General features: G+C 47.3%; 1 protein-coding gene across 1 annotated transcript in view; it reads right to left on the reverse strand.

Moving 5' to 3' along the window:
- The window catches only part of ZNF664 (zinc finger protein 664), a 198058-nt gene that overhangs the window by 1396 nt on the left and 169166 nt on the right, over positions 1-27496 (reverse strand). Inside the window, exons 7-8 of the mRNA XM_073789952.1 lie at positions 9564-9626; positions 3051-3240 (exon numbers count right to left, since the gene is read on the reverse strand). Coding sequence (XP_073646053.1) covers positions 9564-9626 — 63 coding nt within the window. The 3' untranslated portion in view covers positions 3051-3240. The remainder of the gene's footprint in view (positions 1-3050; positions 3241-9563; positions 9627-27496) is intronic.

Here is a 27496-nt window from a genome sequence, read left to right on the forward strand (position 1 = left end):
GGACCTGGGCACGAACCCGTGTCCCCTGCATCGGCAGGCGGACTCTCAACCACCGCGCCACCAGGGAGGCCCCCCTCACATTTTTGTCGCGCTGTATTTCTAACCTCACCGTGTCCCTTGTATATGGCGTGCAGTTGGATTTCGTTTCTTGAATCAGCGTCTGTCTTTGTGTGGCTGAACCAACTTGAATTTATTTTTACAACGAATACACACTATCTCCCTTCTCTCCTCTTGTTTTAGGTTCTGTTTCAGTCAGCCTTGCAATTTCTACTCTTTAATACCCTTTATCTACGGATACTACTGTCTTCTTTTTCCCTCTAGTGATGTGAAAGATGTCAAACGGTTTTGGTTACACTAATGTCAGCCTTTAAATAAAGCGGATTCAAGTCTCTCTGTAATTATCAAGATCAGGAATGAAACGGTCTCTGTAAAACGAGACGAAGAACATTAAACTAGTTTCCACTTTCTGCTGCCAGTTCCCAGCTTTTGTCTGTATGTAAACTGTGATTTTAGAATATTATTTCTATTTTCAAACATAATGAGATTTTCTTTCAATGACCATTTTTGACCAACATATGTGATTTTGTTGGCGGCCGTACTTTTGCCAGTTACTTAGATCCTGTCATCCATCTCTACTGACATCCTCTTATCTGTTTATCTTTTCCTTCTGCAATCTGGGCGAACCCTTGTTCATTCTCTGTCTCAGATGCTGTCTCTCCTTTGATTTCTCCAAAACACTGGTTTTTATTTAAATTTTTTTCTATTTTTGGCCACACCGCGCAACTTGCCGGATCTTAGTTCCCCGACCAGGGATTGAACCCAGGCCACAGCAGTGAAAGCACTGAGTCCTAACCACTGGACTGCCAGGGAAGTCCCGCCAAAACACTGTTTTAAATAGTCATCGTAGTTTCCCTTTTCTTAAAACGTCCCCTTCTCTTACCCAGATCACTTTTTGTCATTTTGGTTTGTTGTCTCACTTGTTATCTCTTCTCGTCAAGACTGTGGTCCTGTGAGTTATGCTAGAGGTTGGATTTTTTTCCTGTAGGCCAGTGGCTCCAAAGGCCTCTGAGGACGAGAAGGACACAAGTGACTTGTGTTTTACAAAGCACTGGGGCTGCAGTGGCGATGCACACTTCAAGGAGAGGAGAGGTAGCTGGTGCGGGAGCGGGACCAGCTGGGAGGCTGCTGAAGGGAAGGACATTTTATTCTGCCCCCACGTGATTTTGTCAGAAAAATCACACCCGCTCCCAAACCCCTGTAGAGTTATCCTTTGTTTTTTTGCGGTACGCGGGCATCTCACTGTTGTGGCCTCTCCTGTTGCGGAACACAGGCTCCGGACGCGCAGGCTCAGCGGCCATGGCTCACGGGCCCAGCCGCTCTGCGGCATGAACCCGTGTCCCCTGCATCGGCAGGTGGACTCTCAACCACTGTGCCACCAGGGAAGCCCTATCCTTTGTTATTTTTAAGTCTTAGTGCATTAGTACAATTATCATCTGATAAACGTTTATCACCTTGTTTCATTTTTCAACATAAAGTCCCAGGCAAAAATCCCCCTCCTCTGCTCTTCTCTATTAAATTTGGTTCCTGGCTGAAGGAGATGACTTCAAGCAACTTGTATTGATACTGGTTTTCTTCGGCTAACAAGAAACTGACAACAACCATAATAGTAGCTGAACTTTTTGAGCACTTTTTACGTGTAAAGCATGATTCCAAGTGCTCGACCTGTATCAATTCATTTAAACCTCAAAACAATCCTATGAGGCTAAGGTTACACCCATTTCACAGATGGGGAGACAGAGGCACCAAAAGGTCACACAGCTTGAATGCTGCAGAGCTGGGATTCCAAGCTAAGCAGCCCCCGTTCTTAACCAAGAGAACAAACTGTAGAGACTAAATGCCCAACAAATATTAACTCTACGTCGTGTTTAATGTGTTGCTGTGGGTCCTCCCCTCATCCCCAATACCACCTCCTGGCAACGGTCCCGTGGGTGCCTCTGAAGGAAGGTTGCCAGATAATACAGGACGCCCGGTTCAGTTTGAATTTCAGATAATCAATGAATACTTTTTTAGTTTAAGTGGGTCCCGACTTGTGGACATTTGGGTTGTTTCCACTGTGGCGCTATTAGGCGTAAAGGTGTAAGCCTTTGTGTGGATATGTTTCCATTTCTCTTGGGTGAACGCCTACCAGCGGGACTGCATCCCGACCAGCTGAGAACAGGCGTTCCAGCTGCTCACATCTTTTTAACATTAATTGCTCTAGTGGCTGAGAAATGGTGGCACCTTTGACTTCTGCCCCACCTACCTCCTTCCCCTGCCTCCCAGCCCTACTCAGTACTTCAGCAATTTGATAGCTGGATTCTTTGAGTCTCACGTCCACCCAAACACAGCCCATCAGGAACAAATACAGAGGGTTAGAGGGCAACCTGGGCTGCTCAGCGGAGGAAACATTAGCGCGTCCGCTCTCGAGATGAAGGATGTGCAGAAAGAAAGACCTAGACCTTTTTATTTTATGCCGGTGCTCAGGGAGTTGGATTCTCCTGGGAGGTGAGCTCTGGAATGAGCCCAAAGCGATGCAGCTTGAGTGTGTGTCAGACACTGGTCTGTGTCGAAGGGGAAAGAGGATGCAGAGAAAAACGGTACGCCCCACTCCCGCCTCAGGGCACAGACTCAAGTGTGAGGGGCACACTCCCTGCTGGCCCTGGTGCTGCCCAGCCTCTCCCCAGTCACTGGGCCCCCTCTGTTCTCTTCCAACGATAATGAAGCTGGTGTTTACTGAGCACCTGCTTACAGCCCGGTGCTCTGCTCAGGGCTTCAAGTCGGAGATCTCACTTAATCCTCTTCGGCCCCTGAGATGGTACTATTATTGTCCCAACATACAGAGGAGGGGAAGGGAGGCATGGCGTACCGTAAATGCCCAAGGTTATACTTGGCCAAGGTCATCCTGCCAGGGCGGGGCATTCTGTCTCAAATCTCCTTTCTTAGCCATTTCCATGCTCTGCGTGTCCACCTCACCTTCCTCTCGAGGGACCCCAACCTCTCCTGCCTCTTACCTCGATGGAGGTCGTGGCACCAGTTCAACCCGTTACGGAAGCAAAGCTTTTGTCCCAGAGCTGATGTGACAGTTCCAGCATGATCAATATTTTGCCTGAGATAGGTCACCGGGGGCGAGAACCCAGGGTCTCAGGGTCTGTGCCTGCGAGGACGGGGCCTCCGAGAGTCGAGGTTCCTCACGTCACCCACCTGGGAAGATAGGACCACAGAGGCAGATTTTCAGTAAGATGAGGGTTGACTTTGCTGTTTACCAAACTGGGCAACAGAAGCAGGATGGAGGCCCAGCATTCAGAGATGTGTGCTAGAGACCAACCAATGTCCTAGGGAAGTGGTGGCGTTCCTGTGGGTCGCTCTGGCCGACCACAGAGAAGCCAGTGAAAGATGGGAGCAGAGATGAGCCGGTTAAAAGCGAGATCGTTCCTGCCTACATCCACTCTCTAACCCCCTACTTTTCCACACTTGTGGGGCCTTATTTCTGTTCTTGGAAACATTCCAGAATCCTCCCAAGCTGGGTCAGTGCATCCCGTGATGCCTCCTGCCTTAATCTGCTCTCCAAGGAGACCCGGTTACAGCCACACTTTCCTCCCTGCTCCCTTTCTCAGGTGCCTTAGCTGCTCGGTCAGTAACTCACTCCACAGTACCTAGTTGTGTTGTTTATAAAGGCCAGCCTGCCCGGGGATCTCTATTCATTGGTTCACCATGAAGCCTTTTACAAGAGAACTGGAAAGAATTTCTTGGAGGGAAAAGGGGTGGGGGCAGAGTCATAGTAAATTTAAGCTGAGGTCCCTCCCCCAGCCCCCTCTCCTTTTCTTCATTCCTTAGGCCATTAAAAGCACTAAAGACTGCATGTTTCTGAGCAGTCTTTCTTAGTTATGGGCCCAGGGCCAAGGGGCGTGCGGCAGATTTTCCCTTATAAATTACTGTATTTTAACATAGACAGTGAACTGAACACGGTGGAGCTGCCGCGCTCGCTGGGTCTTCCACGCAGCGTTTGTAACTTAAGATTTTATAAAGGGTTGGAGCAAATTCTTAGTTAATAAGGGTTGGAATGCAGCAGAAACTACTCAAACCGCAGGCAAAATGGCAACTCGGCAGCCGGAAAAGAAATGAACATCAGGTTCTCAATCCTGTTATCTTTTCTTTTTTTTCTTTTCCCCATAGGCTGTTACAAGATCCTGAATATGGTTCCCTGTGCTATACAGCAAGTCCCTGTATTTTATCTCTTCTACATACAGTCATTTGCATCTGCTAATTCCAAACTCCTAATTTATCCCTCTCCCACCTCGCTTTCCCCTTTGGTAACCGTAAATTTGTTTTCTATGCCTGTGGGTCTGTTCCTGTTTCATAAATAAATTCACTTGTGTCAGGTTTTAGATTCCATCTATAAGTGATATCATATGGTATTTGTCTTTCTCTGTCTGACTTACTTCACTTAGTATGATCATCTCTAGATCCACCCATGTTGCTGCAAACGGCATTATTTCATTCTTTTTTAGGGCTGAGTAGTATTCCACATATCTTCTTTATCCATTCATCTGTTCATGAACACTTTCTTTATCCCTGTCCAAACTACATATTTAACCCACATTTGCCTCATTGTTTTCCTTGATCATGTTTCAAAAACCCAAACACCTCAACCCTATAAAGTAGGAAGCAACCCTATGAAGCACTGTGTCTTGATGGTCAAAATGTGGTTCTGAGGACAAACCCTTCAGCTTCACAATCTCTTCTCTGTAGTCTATTAGCTTTAAGACTTCAGGTGTGTTACTAAGAAGACTCAGTGTCACCAGCTGTAAAATCAGTCGATTTGGTTATAGAAGCCTGAACTAAGACAGCCGTTTTTCTCAAACTTTTCATCATGACTCACATTTGGGAAACTCTATATCTCAAACCAGGCGGCACACACAGACACACACACACACACACACACACTCACATACACACACATTCCTGATATAAAAGTTTCATGAATCCATGCTTAGTCTTACTATGTGTGATGCACTCTAATACTTTGTTTCCTTGTCCCCTTTCTTCATGGCACAGCGGACTTGGGCTCACTAAATTGATTTCCATCCTCTTTAATGGGCACCACCCTCACTTTGAAAAAATAACTGCCCTAGAGAAACTAGGAGACACGGATAAGAGTATTCCTAGCAGCTTTGTTCGTGATAGGAAAACAAACCAAAGCACCGTAAACCAAACCAGGGAACGGCTTAAGTATCCGCCAACAGGAGGATCGATAAATACCTGATACGACATTCAAACAAGGGGCTATTATACTTAGTGAAAATGAATGAACTAACATAACATGTATCAACGTGGATGAACTTACAAAGACAATACTGAGTCAAAGACACAAGTCATGGCAGAATGGATACAGTACTATATATATATAAGCATATATATGTACATATTATATATGTATATATATAATATGTGTATATATATATATATGCTTAAACACATACAATGTATAGTGTTTAAGGAGATGTTCATCCACATGTAGAAATGTTTAAAAAAATGCATAGGATTAACTAACACCAATTTCAGGATAATTGTTAACTCTGGTGAGACACCAGGATTTCAGTTGTTTGTTTGGTGATGTTTTCTTTCTTAAGCCAGTGGCAGGCATGTGGCTTTTGTTATATTCATCTTGAAATCTTCTTAATCATCTCTAGTTTTAATTTTTTCAAAAATCAAATGAAAGATAACAGGATTGAGAAGCAACCTAAGTGTCCATTGACAGATGAATGGATAAAGAAGATGTGCTATATATATACAAGGGAATATTAGCCATAAAAAATGAAATATTGCCATTTGTAGCAACATGGATGGATCTAGAGTTCATCATACTAAGTCAGACAAAGACAAATATCATATGATAGCACTTATATGTGGAATCTAAAAAATAATACAAATGAATCTATTTGCGATACAGAAACAGACTCACAGACATAGAAAACAAACTTATGGTTACCAAACAGGAAAGGGAGGGAGGAGGCATAAATTAGGAGTTTGGGATTAACAGATACACACTGTTATATATAAAAACAAGGATTAACTGTATAGCACAGGGACCTATATTCAATAACCTATAATGGAAAATAATCTGAAAAAATATATCTGTATAACTGAGTCACTTTGCTGTATACCTGAAACTAACACAATATTGTAAATCAACTATACTTCAATAAAAAAATTAAAAATAAAAGAAAGTTCCTTCTTCCCTGGAAAGAAGAAGGAAGAAACGATACAGTTGTAGTGCATTGTGAGGAAATGCAGATTCATTGTTTGTCTACATTTACCCAACAAACAAACAAACAAAAAAGGAAAGTAAGTCTGTTAGAAAAAAACATAAAATGTATCCCAAGAAATGCCTTTTTTTAAAAAAAATTAATTTATTAATTTATTTATTTTTGGCTGCATTGGGTCTTTGTTGCTGCACGCGGGCTTTCTCTAGTTGTGGCGAGCGGGGGCTACTTTGTTGCGGTGCGCGGGCTTCTCATTGCGGTGGCTTCTCTTGTTGCAGAGCACGGGCTCTAGGTGTGTGGGCTTCAGTAGTTGTGGCATGCGGGCTCAGTAGTTGTGGCTCACGGCTGTAGAGCACAGGTTCAGTAGTTGTGGCACACAGGCTTAGTTGCTCCATGGCATGTGGGATCTTCCCCGACCAGGGCTTGAACCCGTGTCACCTACATTGGCAGGCGGATTCTTAATCACTGAGCGACTAGGGAAGTCCCAAGAAATGCCTTTTTTTTTTTTTTTTTTGCGGTACGCGGGCCTCTCACTGCTGCGGCCTCTCCCGTCGCGGAGCACAGGCTCCGGACGCGCAGGCCCAGCGGCCATGGCTCACGGGCCCAAGCCGCTCCGCGGCATGTGGGATCCTCCCGGACCGGGGCACAAACCCGCGTCCCCTGCACCGGCAGGCGGACTCCCAACCACTGCACCACCAGGGAAGCCCAGAAATGCCTTTTTAATGATTCACCTTTGAACATCAACATCATAACTCCTGTATTAGTTTCCTAGCGCTGCCACAATGACACACTAAGTGGTTTAAATAACAGAAATTTATCGTCTCACAGTTCTGGAGGCTAGAGGTCCGGGATCAAGGTGTTGGCAGGGCCCTGCTCCCACTGGAGGTGCCAGGCTCCTGTCCTGGCTTCTGGTAGTTCCTGGGCTTGTGGCAACTAACTTCAGCCTTCACAGGGCCATCTCCCTGTTTGCATGGCTGTGTCCAAATTCCCCTGTTTATAAGGACACCAGTCATATTGGATTAGCACCGCCCTACTCCAGTATAACTTCACCTTGACTAATTGCATCTGTAAAGACCGTACTTCCAAATCAGGTCCTATTCTGAGGTGCTGGGGGTTAGGACTTCAACCTACGAACCTGGGGAGGGGGACACAGTTAACCCATCACAACTTCTCTTTACTATAGAATGATATAGTGTCGACTTCAACCAGTTTTTCCAACTTATCCTTGGTGAGTGCCAGAGGGCCATGGAAACTGAGACGAATTCATTACTTACAATTCTCTATGGTGTTAAGTTCCCAAGTTCCTATTCTCTGTCCGATTCCCCTGTAATATGTGTGTGCAGACAGGCCTACCCATGCATGCACACACATGCATATACGCACACACTCACACACACTCACACACCCGTACCCACACAAGGTTAAAAAGCCCGTGGAGTTACGAATAAGGTTAAAGTGAGGGGAAAGCGCATAACCTGGAAAAACTGACTTTGGATTTTAACCAATCCCCCAGCGTTTGAAAAATAGCGTGAGGATTTCAGGGAGTCCAGAGCAGCCCCCGACGCCCGGGACCTTGCCTCTCGGTTTTGCTCCAATTCTCTAGCACAAGGGCCCAGTGTGGGTGGGTGGGATGTCTGGGGCAAAGACACAGATACTATTATTCTGGGCTTCTCCTCGTGCTGGCAGCCACAGCTCCCACCGCCCCCCGAAAAGCCAGACTGTAGGTTCAAACCAGAGGTGTAATTGATGGCCTGGAGTGGCAAAGATGCCCCATCGCCCTCAAAAAACTACCACTTTGTTTCTGCGCTAGAGCAGGGCAGACCAGACGCCCACCACACCAGCAACTTCCCAGATCTCGGCTGGTCGAGGATCTGTTACCCACCCTCAGGTTAGGAAAGGTGCCCCAGGCGAGCGTTTGAAGAGCTGGGGGAAGAGCTCTAGACTTTTTCTCTCTTCAAAATTTTGCTTCAGCTGAGAACATTCATTTTTAACTCGTGTTTTTCTAGTTGGTGAAACAAAGTGGGGTTTTTGCCAAAGACCGACTCCGACTCTTAAGAATCGAAACTTCTAGAGATTAGGGACCCTGTGTGAATTTTCTTTTTTGTTCACAGTATTCCTTGTAATTTTTTTTTTTTTTTTTGGACCAGGTGGAGGAAAATAACTGGTGTCTGCTAATACCCCTTGTGATGGCTGGAACCATTCTGAAGCATCGTTCATGCTTGTCTAACTTCTCTCTCGGCCCCAGTTGCCATCTGTCTACATCTGGCACAAACTCCTCACTTTGGTCTCCAAGGCGCCCTCACGGGGTTCCCGCAGATTCACCAAGTGTGAATTTATGCACCACCTTCCTTGGCCAGACTTTTCTTTCTCCTGGGTTCTCAGTCCGCCAGCCCCGCGCTAGAGGCGGCCCCCTCTCTGTCATGTCCTGTGTCTCGTTCATTACCAGGTGTGATCATTTTATTGCCTAATCTGTGCCTACTTCTCATCCCTGTCTCCACCCGCTGACTTAGGCTCCTATTATGTCCCAGTCACAGATGTTGAATCAGATGACACATGAGATTAGCTCACTGTTCCAACAACAATCTCAAAATCTAAGCGGTTTGACAGCAATGAAAATGTGTTGCTCACTCATGCTGACGTGGGTTGGTCTTTGCTCTCGTGATCTAGGGGCCCAGATGCCTTCAGTATTGTGGCTCCATCCAGCATCCTCTGCTGGATCTTCTGTGTTCAGCCGGGAGACTGGAAAGTGCTTGGAGCTTCTCTAGGGACGTTTTAGGGGCCAGGCCTGGAAGTGCTGGCATCATTCTTGCCCAGAACTAGTCACATGACCCCACAGATGGGGCAAAGGGTTCTGGGAAATGTAGTCTTGTTGGGGGGGGGCACCGAGGAAGGAAAGGAGCACAGGGAAATAGGGGCAGCTGGCAGTCTTTGTCACCAAGCCCTCAAATTCACCCTCCACCACACAGAGTGACTCATAGAAGATGCCAGGATGGACGGCACATCCTTCAGGGACTCTCTCATCACTTGCTGGATGCCGAGCCAGCTTCTTAAAATGGCATCAAAGTCCCTCCAGACCCACATCCTGCCTCTTTGGTTTATGCCACAATATCCCCAACACCTCCCCACCCAGGAAGTGTCTCTCAGCCTCTCTTCTCTCACAGCACAAGTCCGGCCACGCTCCGACCCGGCCCCCAGAACTCGGGTGGTCTTCACGGCCCCTTCACCCTCTCTCCCAGCGCGCCCCACCTCCACCTCACTCACTCATTCGGGAGATCGTCTTAGAAGCTGATGGTGATTCTGCTTCTCTCTCCAGACGATGAGCTCCTGCAAGGCAAGGATGGTGTTTAATCCTTGTGAGTTTCCCTGTCTACTGCTCAGCACCCAAAATGCTTAATAAATGTTGATGGAGTGAATGGAGACCGAGAAAGGGCCCCCTCCCCGTACAGGCAGGGGATATCCAAGGTGGGGCCAGCATCACCTTCCAGGCCCCCATCCCCCCTGCAGCCTCCACTTCCCCGAGGCTCTGAGATTCAACTTGCCTTTATTTCTAAATGTAAAATTTGAGAGGCTAGTTGTTGCTTGAGAAAACTGGCACTGTGTGCTTTCATTTCTTAGGGGGCTGGGACCCTCAGACTTGGAGATGTTGGGATTTGCTGACAGGGCCTGGACGGCTCTTTCTCCCTCACATTAAGAAGCCAACTCGTGAGAAACCAACTGGCTTGGCCTGGCTTGCTGTAATCCTGTGGCCTTGCAGCTCTCGGAATTGGGTTTATTTATTCATTTAAATTGCTTTCTGGCATTTACTCGTGTTTGTTCTCTCCATAAAGACCTTTTTATTTTGGTCCCAGAGAGCTGTTTATTGCTTAGCACATGTGGCAGAAGAAGATGATTGGACTGGAGATGCTAATTTTGCTCTCTCCAGGGACCGTGGGCTGGAGGGGCCCCAGGATGGGGCTCTGCCCCCACACAGGGCACCTCTTGCCTCCAGGCCACTGGGAAGGGCTCCATCCAGAATGAAAACAGCCATCTGCAAACAGGAATGTCCTCATGTCCCACATGCAAGGAGGTTAGAGATGAAGATAGAGGCAGCCTCCACCACCCATCTCCAGGAAGTTGCAACCTCTCAGACACCCTTTGGGAGAAAGCTGGATTGCCGTAATAAAAAGTACGTGTAAAAAAAAGAGCATCCCTACGTTTGTTTTTTGTTTTGTTTTTTATTCTAAAAGGTTGAGAACGATGAGACTGGGCAAGGGGCACGTGAGATAAAAGTCACTGGCTACGTTTTAAGATGGTTTTGGCCCGAGGGGGTGAGCGGAAGCTGGGTTTGCCAGGGATCCTGAAAGGGGGTAGATGGATCAAAAGTGGAGGAGCAAACCCACCATCCAGAGATCGCACTCCGTGATATTTACCCAAAGGAGTTGAAAACTTACGCCCACGTGAAAACCTGCACATGGATGTTTATAGCAGCTTTATTCCTTCAAACTTAGAAGCCACCAAGATGTCCTTCAGTAGGCGAATGGATAAATAAACCCTGGTACGTCCAGACAATGGAATATTATTCAGTGCTTCCAAGCTATCAGGCCATGAAAAGATGCGGAGGAAACTTAAAGGCATATTACTAAGTAAAAGAAGCCAATTTGAAAAGGCTATACTCTGGAAGATTCCAACTCTATGACATTCTGGAAAAGGAAAAACTATGGGGACAGTAACAAGATCAGTGATCGCCAGGGGTTAGAGGGTAGGGAGTGATGTACAGGTAGAGCACAGAGGATGTTTAGGGCAGTGAAAATACTCTGTATGAGACCATAATGGTGGACACACGTCATTCTACATTTGTCCAAACTCACAGAACGGACAACACCAAGAGTGAACTGTAATTGTACACCACGCATGTTGGGTGATGATGATGTGTCCATGTAGGTTCATCAGTTGTAACAAATGTACCACCTGGTGGGGATGTTGATCACGGCGAGGCTGTGCCTGTGGGGGGCAGGGGGCACATGGGAAATCTCTGTACCTTCCCCTCAATTTTGCTGGGAACCTAAACTGCTCTAAAAAAAAAATGAAGTCTTGAAAAAAAAAAGTAGAGGAACGGAATGTAGGCACTCATGTGAGTTGCAAAAGAAAGGAGAGAATTTGGACAGGAAGTAGTAAAACAAGTCCAAATAAAGGTATTTTTCCCTTGAGAACTGGCGGAGACCAAGCATCTTGGAAGATGGAAGCGTTCACAGGGAAAGAGGACCAGGTGCTACCAAGGAGGGATCAGAGAGAAAACCAACCTCCGAAGGAAAGTAAAAGGAGTCAGACTTAAGAGTAGGTGAAAGGAAGGGGGTTCAAGATGAAAAATAACATTTTATTTATTTATTGAAGGCTTGCAGTATGGCAGGCAAGGCACTAAGCACTTTACACGTAACACCTCTTTTAATCCTCATAACAGCTCCCTGATGTGGACCCTATTATAATACCCATTTTCCAGATGACGAAAGCGAGGCTCGCACAGGTTAAGGGATCTGTCTGTGGTCACACTGGGTGGATTCAGAATGGGATCTCATGTGGCTCCATCAGAAGGGAAACACCTCACCCACCAAGGATGGAGGAAGGACCTTCTGGAGCAGCTCCAATAGAAACAGGATAAGAGCCAAAAACGCAAGGCGCAAATGCGAACCACGTGGGTATTTTAAATTTTCTAGTAGCCACGTGAACAAGGATAAAAAGGAACAGGGGACATTCGTTGTAATGTATTTTATTTAACCCAATACATCTAAGCTATTATCCTTACAACATGTAATCAATGTAGACAGATTATTAATTAGACACTTTACATTATTTTTTCATCCTAAGCCTTTGAAACATGATGTACCTTACAGTGTGGATCAAGTACTCAACAGCCACCCGTGGCCAGTAGCTACCTTGTGGATGAGTCAAGGGCAAGAGAATGAGTCCTGTAGAAAGTGCTAAGCCGTACGTTGCGGACATAAAATAACGGGTCTCCTGGTTGGTTTCAAGTCCAAGACTTGTTATATACTTTTAAAAAATAAACTTTTAAATGTGAATAACTTTAGATTATGATGTTACATCCCCGAGCAGGCCCTCAGACTTGGTTTCCTCATCATCCTTCTTTCCTGGCTTTGTACCCTTCACACAGACAAGGTTTTGCCAAAACGGTTGGCTTAAGCCAACGGCGTCTGCTTTGGAGACGGAGACTTGCCCGGGGCAGGCCTTGCCGTTGTTTTCCTAGATCCCGGTGTGACCTGTGGTGAAAAAGCGCCCCGATGTAGTCTGTAGGTCTCCTGCCCACTGGAGGAGCACTTGGCAATGCCACGGGCATTCCTGGCAGAGAAGTTGGGGAGGGAAATCGTTCTCTACGTTGATCTCTTGATCGTCTTTCCTATCCCCCCCGCTTTGGCACTTGAACAACAAGCCACCGCTTCCCAGGCAACGGCTACGAGTGCGTTTGTCTTGGCACCTGGATGAGGCCCCCTGAGCCTCGGTCATGCTTCTATTCTTGCTGCTTGAGGGGGACTCACTCACTGAATTCTGGGTCTTTTCTAAGTGCCTAACTCAGAGTAAGCAAATACATAAAAGGGAAAAGGAGTTTTAGAACATGTATTTGTGGGCCACTCAAATATAAAATACAGGGGCTTCCCTGGTGGCGCAGTGGCTAAGAATCCACCTGCCAATGCAGGGGACACGGGTTCGAGCCCTGGTCCGGGAAGATTCCACATGCCGCGGAGCAACTAAGCCGTGTGCCACAACTACTGAGGTTGTGCTCTAGAGCCTGCGAGCCACAACTACGGAGCCCACGTGCCACAGCTACTGAAGCCCATGCGCCTAGAGTCCACACACCACAACGAAGAGTAGCCCCCGTTCACTGCAACTAGGGAAAGCCAGTGTGCGGCAATGAAGACCCAGTGCAGCCATAAATAAATAAATAGATAAATAAATTTATAAAACTATATATATAAAATACAACTTGCTCAGCCACAGATACTTTTCCTGGAGAAGTTGAGCAAAGCCGTAAGAAGATTTATCTTCCTGACAGGGGACAGCCCTGACCTGTCTGTTTCCAGCCTAGTGGACATTGCAGAAGGGGGCTGGTGCTTTGGCAAGATAGGGGTTCCCTAATGTTCTTGAGAAGCTTTACCTCTAACACTGTTTGTGGTGCCCTTGGGGTATTTCAAGCATTGAGGCAATTTCAGGTTGGCTCATTTATGTGATAGTGATAGTGGAGGTGATGGTGGTGATGGTGGCAGTGATGGTGGTAAAGACTGTGGTCGTGGTGAGTTCCACAAGGTGTGAATTGTCCACAAGGTGTGAACTGTCCACAAGGTGTGAATTGTCCACAAGGATAGGTCGTGTCTTTCATTTTTGTATCTCCAACTTAGAATTTAGCTCAATAACTGCTTATTGAATGGGAGGCAGACACTGTAATTAAATAATTAACTGGGAAAAGAGGATTGCTCAGAGCTACCAGAGGACTAAATGGGAAACCAGGCATAGGTCTAGAGCCTTAAGTTAGTAGAGAAAATTAAAGTCTAACCAGACAGGAAAAGAGAAGGAGAAATTGAACATTTACACCCCTGTTCCCAATACCAGCTTCCCAGAACCAGGGAAGGATACATAACACATGGAATTCCAGCTCATGTGGTCATCATAGCAGTATCTCAGGGTGAAAAGTAATCAGACAAGCAGACGTTTGGTAATTTTCTATGATTACCCAAGGCCCTGAAACTCACACTCAGTTTCATCAATAATTTCCAAATTTTAGCCCTTTGTTTATCACTTTCAAATTTTTTGCTGTATCAGTGTACCACCTATACCAGGGATCAGTGAACTTTTCCGTAAAGGGCCAGATGGTGCATATCTCAGGCATCGTGGGCTGGACGGTCTCCATTGAAACTACTCAACTCTGCAGCTGTACTGTTAAAGCAACCAGAGCAATATAATGTGTCAGTGGTGGGTGTGGCTAAGTGCCAATAAAACTTTATTGACAAAAAACAGGCTGCAGACTGGATTGGGCCCAGGGCCACAGTCTGTAGACCCCAATTCATACTACTATTTACAAAGTATATTAAGGACTCAGTGTAAGAATAAATAAAGTAAAATAAATTAATCTACATTTCTTTTCATATCAATCCTCTAAATGGAAAACCATGCCATGCACACACAACTGCAAAAGTAAATTCGATGAGAATGAAACAAGGTTATTAAATTCTAACCAGGTGGATGGACTGTGTAAGACTTGCAGCCCGAAGCCTAACCTTTCTTGTTAAAAAAAAAAAAAAATTAGGAAGTTCTAGAGAGGCAAGACTCATTAGCGCCAGGCTGAGGTTGTTTTCCTTGTAAGAATCAGCTGGATTAAAGAGCATCGGAGGGGGGATAACTTTCTCAGGATGTGACTTAATCTCATTTAAGTCCGTTCGATTTTCCACCTGAAGTCATCTGCTCCCCTGCAGTGACTGTTTCTGAGAAACCCTGGTTTCATTTGCTGTTAAACTCTGACAATGAGAACCCCGCATTTAGGGAAGGTAACATCCCAAACCATCAGGGCTGATTACCTTCCAAGAGGCAGGAGGCCCCACTCCCCCCACCCCCACCCCCACCCCCACCCCCACCCCCACCCCACCCCACCCCACCCCTCCCACCCCAGGAGGACAGGCCCCCGGGCAGCAAGCTCTGCTGGGATGTAGGCTCTGCCCTCCCGGATCTCGTGCAGAGAAGGCAAATAAACCCTCTGCTGGGTTATTACCCTTGACAGGCCCTGCTGGGGAGCTTCCCCCACTGCCCCCCAGGATGATGCAGGACAGGCCGGCCCTGACACCTGGATGACCAAGCAAGGTCCAGCGTGACTCACCCAGCCCCGCCCGGTCTGGCAGTGCGCTCTCTGGACCCTGCTGGTGAACCGTCCATCAGTTCGTCTCCAGACCAGCAGGGGCTCCACGTGGGAGGTGGTAACCCAGCAGCAGAGGTTGTAAAGCCTGAGCCCTGGGGACCCAGATGATCCCAGGGCAGGAGGGACCAGGGGTTTCCATAGGCAGCCCTGATGCTCTTAAGCTCCAACCTATCATAGATAATAAACGAGGGATGCAAACCAAACAAGGCCTGGGAGCCAAGTGGACATGTGTCAGCTCGGGAATTATCAGCCGCAATCGCTGAGAGCGAGTCAAACACCTGATTCAGAGACAAACTCAGCTGCTGGGCTCCCACGCGCTGCATGAACAGCTGGGGTAGAGGTGGAGGGCCCAGAGATGCGTGGGTACCAGGTCTAGACCCCACCCTGTCTGGAGCCTGGGAGGCTCCTGCAGGCCTCGTGGAGCTCATGAAACCGGGTATTGAAGATATCAGATGGCGACAAAGGGGGATGGGGATTGGGCCTGAGGACTCCGAGGCCCAAGCAGGGTTCCCACCTACTCAGCATCCTGGTGCTTCCCTATTGTCAACCTCCAGGGACAGAAGAGGACCAAGAGGGGAGCAGATGCTCTGGATGCTACACACTCATGCCCTCGGTGCTCCTGGGCTGGAAGTACCAGGGAGTTCGTGCCCCTCCCCCAGGGGACGGTGTGACCAGGGCAGCCCCCTAGGCGGGTGGCTCTAAGGCAGGCTCCATCCTGGCTTCCAGGGCTCCCCAATGGGTGCTGAACTGAACCTCAGTAGCCCAGCAGTGACCTGCCTGAAAATGCATCCTTTCCTGCGGCCTTCCGGTCCCCATCTCACTGCCCACACTTCCCTCTGGCTGCTTCCTGGGCTCGCCTCCCAAATCCTTATCCCCTGGTACTCAAATCCTTGTCTCAGAGTTTTTATGGTTTCACGTCTTATGTTTAAGTCTTTAATCCTTTTTGAGTCGATTTTTGTGTATGGTGTAGGATACGGGTCCAATTTCATTCTTTTGCATGGGGATAACTGGTTTTCCCAACATCATTTATTGAAGAGACTATTCCTTCCCCATTGGGTGTTCTTGGCTCCCTTGTCAAAGATTGGTTGACCACATTTGTGTGGGTTTATTTCTGGGCTCTCTATTCTGTTCCAAGGGTCTATGGGTCTGTTTTTATGCCATTACTGTACTGTTTTGATTACTATAGCTTTATAATATAATCTGAAATCAGAAAATGTGATGCCTCCAACATTGTTCTTCTTTCTCAAGATTGCTTTGGCTATTTGGGGTCTTTGGTGGTTCCATATGAATTTTAGAATTATTTTTTCTTTTTCTGTGAAAATGCCAGTGGAATTTTGAAAGGGATTGTGTTAAAGCTATAGATCACTTTTGGTAGTATGGACATGTTAACAATATTAATTCTTCCAATACATGAACCAAAAAGTTTCTGTACAACAAAGGAAACAATCAACAAAATGAAATGGCAAATTATGGAATGGGAGAAAATAGTTACAAACTATATATCTGACTGGGAGCTAGTATTCAAAATATATAAGGAACTCACACAACTCAATAACAAAAAAAAAAAAAAGAAAGAAAGAAAAACACACACACACACACACAAATAAACTGATTAAAATATGAGCAGAAGCTCTGAATAGACATTTTTCCAAAGAAGACATACGAATTGCCGATAGGTATATAATAAGGTGCTGATAAATAACACTAATCATCAGGGAAATACAAATCAAAACCATAATGAGGGTTTCCCTGGTGGTGCAGTGGTTGGGAGTCCGCCTGCCGATGCAGGGGACATGGGTTCATGCCCCAGTCCGGGAAGATCCCACGTGCCGCAGAGCGGCTGGGCCCGTGAGCTGTGGCCACTGAGCCTGCGTGTCCGGAGCCTGTGCTCCGCAAGGGGAGAGGCCACAACAGTGAGAGGCCCGCGTACCGCAAAAAAAAACACCAAAAAACCATAATGAGATATAACCTCACACCTGCTGTGTGAGAATGGCTATTATCAAGGAGACAAGGAACAGCAAGTGCTGGAGAGGGTGTGGAGAAAAGGGAGCCCTCACGCACCATTGGTGGGAATGTAAACTGGTGCAGCCACTGTGGAGAACAGGATGGAGGGTGCTCAAAAATTAAAAACAGAACTATCCTATGACCCAGCAATCCCACTTCTGGGTATATATCCAAAGTATCTCAAAGAGCTATCTGTACTCCTACATTCACTGCAGCCTTATTCACAAGAGCCAAGATCTGGAAACAACCTAGGTTTCTGTCGACTGATAAAGACGTGGTATAAATACATATAATGGAATATTATTCAGTCACAGAAAAGGAAATCCTGCCATTTGCGACAACATGGATGAACCTGGAAGACATTATGTTAAGTGAAATATAGTCAGACCCAGAAAGACAAATACTGTGTGATCTCGCTTGTATGTGGAATCTAAAACAGATGAACTCATAGTAACAGAATAGGATGTTACCTGTCGGGGGCTGGGGATTGGAATAGAGGGTGACATTGGTGAAAGGGTATGAGGTTTTAGTTATGGATAACTTCTGGATAGCTAATGTACAGCATGGTGACTGTAGTTAATAATACTGTATTGTATACTTGAAATTTGCTAAGAGTAAATCTTGAGTTCTCTCTACATGCACAAGAAGGTAATTACGGGAGGTGGTGGATGTGTTAATTAGCTTCATGAGGTCATCATTTCACAGTGTGCACATATATCAAAGCATCACATCGTACATCTTAAATATACACCATGTTATTTGCCAGTTATACCTCAAGAAAGCTGGAAAAAATAGACTAATTGTTTAAGGCCATAAAGGCTCATACTGCATGAATTTGTTTATATGAAATTCTAGAAAAGGCAAAATCATAGTGACAGAAAGAGATCACCTGGGGTTGGAGGCTGGGATGAGGTTTGACTGCAAAGGGGCACGAAGGAACTTTGGGGGTGATTGGAAAGCTCTAAGTCAGGATGCCAATTTGGTATACAATTACCAAAATCTATCAAACCGTACTCTGAAATAAAGCCCAGTAAAGCTGGGAAAAGAAGTTCCAGAGCACAAAGCGTGGCTACAAAGAGCGACGAAGAATGGGAGCCGTTAATGCAATCCACCGGCAGGGTGGGGTGGGGATGCAGCACATCCTAAGATCTCCCGTGCGTGCCGGAGCCCCAGACAGGATGGCTTTGAGGAGGGTTGAGTCAGGCCCCCGCCAAGAGCCCCCCACCATGGAGTCTCTCCTCCCCTCTGGCAGGCACCCTCTGCGGTCCTGGAAATGGTGGTCACGTGCGTGTTGTAGGCAGGGGCTGGCTGGCTTGCAGGGGGCTCAGAGCTGGGGCACACACAGCCCCGTTGTTACCTGGAAATCCAATGTGCTGAGGTCAGAAGGCTTCCCGCCTCCGCCCTCCTCCCCAGCAAGTGCAAACGCTGTGTGGACCTGCACAAACCTATCCCAGCCCTCTTCTCTGACAGATTCAAATCAACAAAACCCTGTGGGGCGTCCAGAGAGCTGCAGGGGTCCTCCCGGTCACCCGTCCCCCGGACACGCAGCCCCAGCTCCTCGCTTACTGCTGGTTCCCAGCCCACCGTGAGCAGAGCTGACCGCGGGCCCCCGCCTTTTCCCAGGCCTTCTGTGTTTCTGACTCTGCTCCCACCGATGCCGACTTACTCGAGCCGTGACAGTGGCCTCCCTGCCCCGGGTCCTCCTTGCTGCCTCGGGTCCTCGGATCACAAGCAGAATGATACAAAAGGGTGGAGTCCCCTGGCCTCCCCATCGCCACCGGGACGAGAGTCCAGCCTCGGCTTTATCGTCCAGCATTTCTGTACTTAAACCGCCCCCGTTCCCTCTTGCTCCTTGACTGCCAAACACACCTACCTCATGCCTCCTCTCACAGTGATGATGATATATTTCAAACATTCAAGAAATATATATATAACAAGGCCTTCTGTGCCTACGACCCACGTTTAGGAGATAAAACATTTCAAATCGCTTGAGACCCTCTGGGCACCCTACTCAGAGGGCACCCCAGACCACCTGCCCCTCCCCCTCTCTGGCCACGCCCACCGCCTTGAATTGGGGGTTGAACATTCCCAGACGCGTCTTAGCCATTTTGCTACCTGTGTGTGTATCCCCCAAGCAATACCTATAGTACTGTTTTGCGTGGCTTAAAACCTTATCTGTGTGATAGGGTATCATGGGTGTTCGTCTAAGTTTGGGTTCCCTTAAAAGCAGAGGCTGAGAGGATTTGGTGCAGAGTTTACGTGGGAGGTGAGGCCAGGAAGGCTGGTGAGGAACTGGGGGTGGGAGGAAAGGCACTGAAGGCTGAGCCAGCCACGGGCGGCTAGGCAGCTGAGGCTGGGTCCCCGGGGGGCTCTGAGTGTGTAGAGCGACTCTCAGAGCGTCCGCTGAGGGCGGGGATGCTGGAGTACACATCCCCTCCCACCCCTCAAGGTTGAAGGTCACTCCCACAGGCAGAGAGAGTCCTTGGGGAGGGGTCTGAAGTGCCTGGGTCGTGGGGAGCGGCAGGCAAGGGCCCAGGGAGGCCGAGGGGATGCGGGCTGCTGACTGCTCCATGTTCTCCTGCAGCTGGGTTTTTCCTTCCAAAGTTCTTTTGAAATATATTCGTGTTCAGTGAAATGCAGCTCTAGTAATCACCCTCCCACACACTTTTTTTTAGCCTTTAAAAATATACATAACGTACAATTCACCATTGGTGGCACGCCTTCACAATGGCGTGCGGTCACCGCTTCTATCTAGTTCCAGAACACTGTCATCACCCCAAAAGGAAACCCCATACCCGTGTACCCATTAAACCGTCACTCTCAATTCCCCCCTCCCCCGGCCCCTGGCAACCACCAAACTCCTTTCTATCTCTGTGGATTTACCAGCTCTGGACATGTCATATAAATGGAATCGTGTAACATGCAGCCTTTGGAGTCTGGTTTATTTCACTTGGAACAACATTTTCAAGGTTCGTCCATGTGGTGGCCTGTGTCAGAGCTTCACTCCTTTTAATGGCTGAATACTATTCCACTGTATGGATGGACCACGTATTCTTTAGCCATCCAGTTCTTGATGGACATTGGGTTGTTTCCATCTTTTGGCTATAGGTAGTAATGCTGCTATGAACACCTGTGTACACATTCTTGTTAGAACACCTGTTTTTAGATCTCTGGGCAGTACACCCAGGAGCGGAATTGCTGGGCTCTATGGTGACTCTATGTTTCACCCACTGAAGAACTGCCAGACTATTTTCCACATCAGCTGCACCATTTTACGCTCCCACCAGCAATGTACAAAGGTTACAACTCCTCCACACACTGACTGACACTTGTTATTTTCTGCAATTTTCATTTAGCCACGACATGGGTATGGAGGCTAGTATTCCTTTGTATGAATCCACCAACCAATCCCTCTGTTCCTCTGTTGATGGACATGTAGGGTGTTTCTGATTGGGGTTGCTACAAACCACAGTGCTGTGAACACTCTCCCACATGACAGCCTAGCTTGTGTGTCTTCATTTAACATTTTATCCTATACCGTTCTCATTTGGGAAAATCTTTCCTACCCTTTCACATCCTTCCTGCCTGATGGGTTCATCCGAGGCAGTGTTCAGGGCAAGCAAGCACCCATCACTTAGACCCACACTGTCCAATTCTGCAGCCCCTAACTTCACATGGCTATAAGGCACTCACAGTGTGGCCAGTCCAAACTGAGGTGGGCCATGAACGTAAAACACACACTGGATTTCAAAGATGTAATCTGAAAAAATGTGAAATATCTCATTAATAATAATGGTAATGTTCCGTATCAATTAATAATGTGGAGATGATAATGTGCTAAATAAAACATTTATTAAAATTAATTTCACCTGTTTCTTCTCACTTTATAAAAAGTGGGGCTACTAGAAAATTTTAAATGTGTGGCTTGCATTTGTGGCTCATCTTATATTTCCAGTGGACAGCGCTGTTCTAGATTATTCATTTGCCCTGTCATGTGTTCCCTCAACAGGGTTCTTTTCTGTTTCTTCACCCGGATTGTGAACTTTGTAGATGGTGGGAATTTAGCAGAGTGATCTCTCCAAGAGCAGATCTGATCATGTCCACACTGTTTCAATACCAGCTCTGTCTTCCTTTCACATCTTTCAATGATTTCTGTTGACTTTAGGATAAAGCAAAACTCTTCAATGTGGCTGCAAGGCCCTGTGGGGTCTGGCCCCCACCCGCCTTTGTGTACCCCCTGTGCCCCGACCACCCTGGGCTCTTTCCTCCTTGCTCCTGCCACAGGGCCTTTGCACATGCCACTCTCTCTGCTGGTGATGCCCTTTCTTTCCTTCATCACTGGTCCCTTCTATTCATCCTTTGGATCTGCGCTCAAACAGATTAGCCTGACTCTAATCAAGGCTCAGGACCACAGAGAGCTCCCGCACACCTCAAAATAGGCAAACTCCGCAATGCATCTTCTTGGGCTAATTTGTATGTGCCCTGAGAATCCCTGGCCCTGTGGACCATCCAGGTAACACCCCTGCAACATGCTCCCCACACTAGCTGGAGGAAGACACGTGAACTGGGGAATTCTATATCTGGGTCTCAAGTGTCTTTGAAACGAAATTTTGGTCCAAGAATAACACTGGTAACAAGATGCCTCATGTCAATTTTATGGGCTGCAAATACCTTCCAGTTAGACCATGCGGTAAGTTAAAGGCTTGAGCAGACCCCGAGAAGCTGCCAAAATGTTTCTCAGTTGCTCTTCTAAAAATGTCTTTGTCCTTGACTGTGGGTTGGCCACCCCTGGCCAGGGGGCAGAGGGAGCAGAGCCAGCAGTTTCCAGCTAGGACGTGACCGGGGCCAAACAATCGCTGTTGTCCAACACTGGGACATCTGAGCCACTGTGGGGATGGGAGCTTCTTTCAGGCCCATCCAGCGTGCCAGCTTTTGTTAGAATTGATGCCAGATTTCACGTGGAGACAAAGGAAACTTTTCCCCTGAGGCCCAAGGGAAGACAGATGAGCTGCTTTCCTATCTGTAAATGAAAGCAGGCTGAGAGGACATCACCCCAAATCAAGTCACGCGGCGGCACTGGGCCACCACAGCGCTCTGTGTCTCTCTTTTCACACTCCCTAATTGTTAAAAACGTTTAATTGAAGCATACCATATACATAAAAGTGTACAAATCAGATGCATACAGTTCACCGAATTTTCATCAAGTGCACATACCCATGTAACCAGCACCCAGGTGGAAGACCAGCACCTTCCCAGTTCCCCAAATGCCCTCCTTGGGTCCCGTCCCAGTTCTAATGTACACCCACCGCAACCACCATCCTTGCCTCCTGACTCTGCGGGGACGCATGCTGGCTTCTGACCTCCACATAAAAAGAATCAGACGGGGGCTTCCCCGGTGGCGCAGTGGTTGAGAGTCCGCCTGCCGATGCAGGGGACGTGGGTTCGTGCCCCGGTTCGGGAGGATCCCTACATGCCACGGAGCGGCTGGGCCCGTGAGCCATGGCCGCTGAGCCTGCGCGTCCGGAGCCTGTGCTTCGCAACGGGAGAGGCCACAATAGTGAGAGGCCCGCGTACCGCAAAAAAAAAACCAAAGAATCAGACGGCACGTGCCCCGGCCTGGCCCACTCAACATCATGTCTGTGAGTCTTCCATGCTGTGTGCAGCAGATGTTTGTCGACCTCACATACAGCACCTCACACAGAAACCCCATTTGTCCTGTTCACCTGTTGATGATCTTTGGATGACCCCCAAGCTTGGGGCTATTTCAAGGAGTCCTGCTCTGCATGTTCCAGTGTGACTTTTGGTGAGCATCCGTGAACGTTTATAGAATGACTGGATCACGGGGTAAGTGTATGTTGAACATTTGAAGAAATGCCCAACTGTTCTCCAAACTGACTGCACCGTGGTCCATTCCCACCTGCACTGCAGGAGAGTTCCAGTTGCTCCACATTCCTGCCAACACTTGGTATGGCTGGTCCTTTTCATCTGGACCAGCCTTCCGGGTGTGTGCCGATGGGTATGAACACTCAGTATCCCTAATACAAACAAGCCCAAGGACTCGGAAAGTTTGGGGAAGGGTGAGACCACTTCCTTTGTGTGCGTTTGGGGGGGGGCAGTTAGAAAGACGCATAGGACTGTTTTTCTCGTGTGTTTGTTTTTAATTCTTAGTTTATTTGAGCAGGTCATATATAGCTCAGACCTGGACAAGTATATAAAGGATATGTTGAATAAGACGTGTCTCTGAGGAAAGCAGAAGGACAAGCTCCCCTGCTCTGTCCCATGCCCGGGCTCCCAGACCCAGGCGGTGGCTGTCTCCCTGGGGAGACCACCCTGGTGGGTCAGGGGAGCTCCCGGCAGGGCATCCTGATGGGAGCATGGGAGCCGTTCCAAGCCCGGGGAGGGCAGGCTCATTCTCAGCTCATAAACTTGCTCCCTGGCACTTACAGTCAGCGTTGGATCCTTCACAGGAGTCCTCCTGACCGCTCACCAGGTTCCCCATTTTGCAGAATTGTTTACGGTCTGTGCCACTTACTATTACTTTATGCATTTTATTTAGTTAGTTATTTACACAGGCATATAGTTTTACCAACTTCATCTGGAACCAGGTGATGAAAACAAAATAGGCACGAGCTCATGGGCCGAAGGATCTTGGCAGCCGCAGGGGCCTCAGGGCCTCTGAGCTGACAGGCAGCCCTGCTTTGGTCGGCTTCTTTGGGGTCCTCTCTCTGGCCAGTGGAGTGGAGAGCTGGGATTTGAGTGCCTGATCAAGAGGCAGGCTGGAAGTGGGGCTAATGGCCTGGACTTTGGAGGTGAAGTGCATGGACTCAAAGCCTCTCCCTACTACCTAACTCTCTGTGCCTCAGTTTCCACAGCTGCCAAATGGAACCGCCATGATGATTACACAAAGTGATTTATGGGAAGTGCATAGAGCAAAGTCTGGCATTCAGCAAGGGCCCTATAAGAGTTAGCTGCTATTATTAACAGCGTGGATGACAGGGCTAATGATATCATAGCTCTTAGGTGGCAACCCTCCCTGTTTGCCAGAGACCAAGGACACTGGACTTTCAGTGCTAAGCCCGGGAAAGTCCCAGCAAACTGGGGCAAGTCAGTCACCCTACAGAGCCTTGTCATTGGATGAACCAGCTGGGACCCTTCTCTTTATTTCAACAGAAAGTCCAAATGAGGAAATAAATATTGATTAGGCATTCGTTCATTCAATAAACATTTAGTAACTGCTGTCCTGTGTCAGGCACTGTTCAAGGACCTGGGAACACAGGATAGAATAAAGCAATGTCCCAGCTGCCCTCATGCAGTTGACATTCTAGTGGACAAGGTAGGTAATGAGCAAACAAACAAATAAATATTATAACATCAGGTAATAGACAGCCGACACACAAAGCTAAACACGGTGAAGGAAGAAAGCACGATGGGCGCTAGCTAAATAAGAAGGTTAAAGAAAGACCCTTTAAGGAGATGATATTTGAGCAGAAAAACAAAGTCAGAGAGCAAGCCATGAGACTATCCAAGCAAAAGGCACAGCAGGTGCAAAGGCCCTGAGGTAGGGATGTGCTATCACTGAAATGCTTTGAGAAGGCAAGAGTTTGGTTGGTTTCATTTCAACCAACCTTAACCATCATTTGGAAGCCAATGCCAGGTGTTGCAGGGATAAGCAACATCAGTCCCATCTCTGGGAAGTTAGAGGCAGTGCTCAGGAAAGCGTACCTGAGAAACAGAGTGTGACATCATGAAAAGGACACTGCTCAGAGAGGAGGGGAGACTAGAGCCTCCTCGTGGATGCTGGGTGACCATGGTCAAGTCATTTACCTCTCTGGACTTCCCTTTTCTCAGGCTCAACATAGGGAATCAGAGAAAAAGTCCTCACTCTGAATAGGCCATGAGACCTGATTTTAGGATGCCACTTCAGAGGACACAGCAGGAGAGACTGTAGTTTCCTAAGAATGTTTGTCCCTGGCAGTCACTGAAGCTGGGGCAGGGCTGTGGATCTGTGTTCATGGCCCAGCTCAAAGGCTCCAAGCTTTCTCAAGTGGGCCCAAGGGTGGCTATGCCCATTTGAAAAATTGGATAATTGAGGCTCAGAAGGGGAAAGTAGTTTTCTTACTACCAAGATGCTTCTATTTGTTGGGGTCTCCTGGGCAGAGTTGAATAAATTGCAAGTTGGTTCCAAAAATCTCCTGAGAAAACCTGTAAACAAATATCCCATGGGCTTGATGCTCAGGTTCTAGATCCAGCACTTGCTGGTTCATCCAAAGCTGCTTTTTTTGTGAAAATTCATAGCTCTGCCTGTGTGTGAAGTGGGTAAGAAGTCTAATTTCCTGGTTTGGTTTTCACAATGGAACAGGAGCCCTGCCCCTAGTCAGTTTGGTTTTCAGACAAACGGATCTGTTGTCTATCATTGCATGGCCTATTCCTGGCTCTCCTTAGGGAGGTGAAGTGGGGCTGGCCGAGTCAATGATGTGCCCCATGATTCAAGGAGGGAGAGGCTGCCCCACCTACAGACCTTTTCCAGGGCAGAGCCTGTTTTGTACCATACACCTTTCACCTCATGCGTTCAGCTGATTGGACAGAGGTGACAACTCAGTGTCAGTGGCCAAGACATTAGCTGGTTGGCAGCCAATGAGGAAGCTGAGCATGAAGATTCTGCCCAAATAGGACAAATGAGACTAAAACGATTTTCCCTCTGGGGAATTTGAATTGGGAATGTGGAGAGGACCTGGTGACTGGTGACAGGAACAAAAAGGCACGAGGTTGAGAGAAGATGTGGGCAGTAGGGGCGCTAGAGAGCCATGAGCAAGACAAAGCTATGACCAAGATCACCTGAATAGAAGTCCAGGTTGTCTGAATGATAGAGAGAGGACACACAAGAAGACCCAGAGAGAAAAGTTGAAACAAAGGGAGTAGTTGAGTCCTGCCAGTGGGTGTGCCCTGGAGGGAAGAGCCTCAGGTCCTGCAGCTGGGGTCTTTGTACCTTCTTGGGAATTAGGGCTTTCCAGTTCCCATCTCCAAGAGGACCCAGTACCCCATGGTTGCTGCACATAGCTGTGTAAGGTGTACAGTGAATGTCTTGGGAAGGGGAGTGCCGTACATAAGTGGCAGCACCTCCTGCAGTTGTTGTGCAGTGTACAACATCTACAACTCTACGTGACAGCCTTGACCAGAGCTCACATTCTGGGCATGAGACAACCAAATATCCATTGTAAGTTTATTTATTCATTCATTCAACACATCATTTTTAGGCATGTTTTAACTGCCTGGCACTGTTTAGGGCACTGAAGTAAGAGACACGATCCTGGGTCTCATGAGGAGAAGAGACAGAAAATAAACAAGTAAACAAGATAATTTCAGAGTGACAACTGCTATGAAGACAAAATGAAGTAAAATAATATGATGGAGAATGACTTGAAGGTGAGAAGGGCTGCATTAATTATGTGGTCAGGGAGGGCCTCTCTAAGGAGGGGACATCTGGGCACAGATTTAAGAATAAGTAGGAACCTAGCAATTGAAGAACTGAGGAAGGGGTGTTCTGTGTGGAGGAACAGCAGGTGCAAAGGCCCTGAGGCAGGAATTGCCCCAGACAGGGCCTGATCATATACGGCCTTGTAGGATTTACTCTAATTGCGATGAAAAGCATTTAGAAGGCATTAAGCATTTATTGTAGGCTTGCAATGGTCATTACTTGAGAAAGCCAGTGTGGGTCCCTTTTCTTTGCAACTAAAATAGCTGAAGTAGCATGGTTTGCTGGAGTATTAATATCATTCCTCCACTCCTCAGAAAGGATCCATTTTCAGATCAAATGAGGTCACAAGGAGTCTTCACACATGCATCATATCAGATTAGCTCCTTGAAGAATTACCTTCACCATACTGGCTTTCATCCAAGATTATTTCAAGAAACCATCATAGGAATTCTATATTTGCATTTGCTCTAAAATGGTTGTAAAGAGCATTGTAACTTGATATCCTTTATATGAAGCCCAATATAAGAAATTTATTTCAGAACTTGGTATCAGAAGCAAACTAAAAATTTGCTGTTTACCTTCTTTCTATAATGAGAGAGATGAGACTTCCTGTGTTTCCCTTTTTGACCTGGACACCAGGAAGCTCAGGGCTGAATCATATGCTTGATCACATAGAAACTGCTAAACCTTGTAGTTGGCATAGTCACTCCCTCTTTCAGTGGACCTAACTTGCTGTTTCTGTTATACTAATCTTTAAAATTTTATTTTTTGAATGATATCCTTTGCTGTAAGCTGTCTCATTCTTTTCTGGAGAGAAGTGGG

This window comes from Tursiops truncatus, chromosome 13 (assembly GCF_011762595.2).
Source record: "Tursiops truncatus isolate mTurTru1 chromosome 13, mTurTru1.mat.Y, whole genome shotgun sequence".
Lineage (NCBI taxonomy): Eukaryota > Metazoa > Chordata > Mammalia > Artiodactyla > Delphinidae > Tursiops > Tursiops truncatus.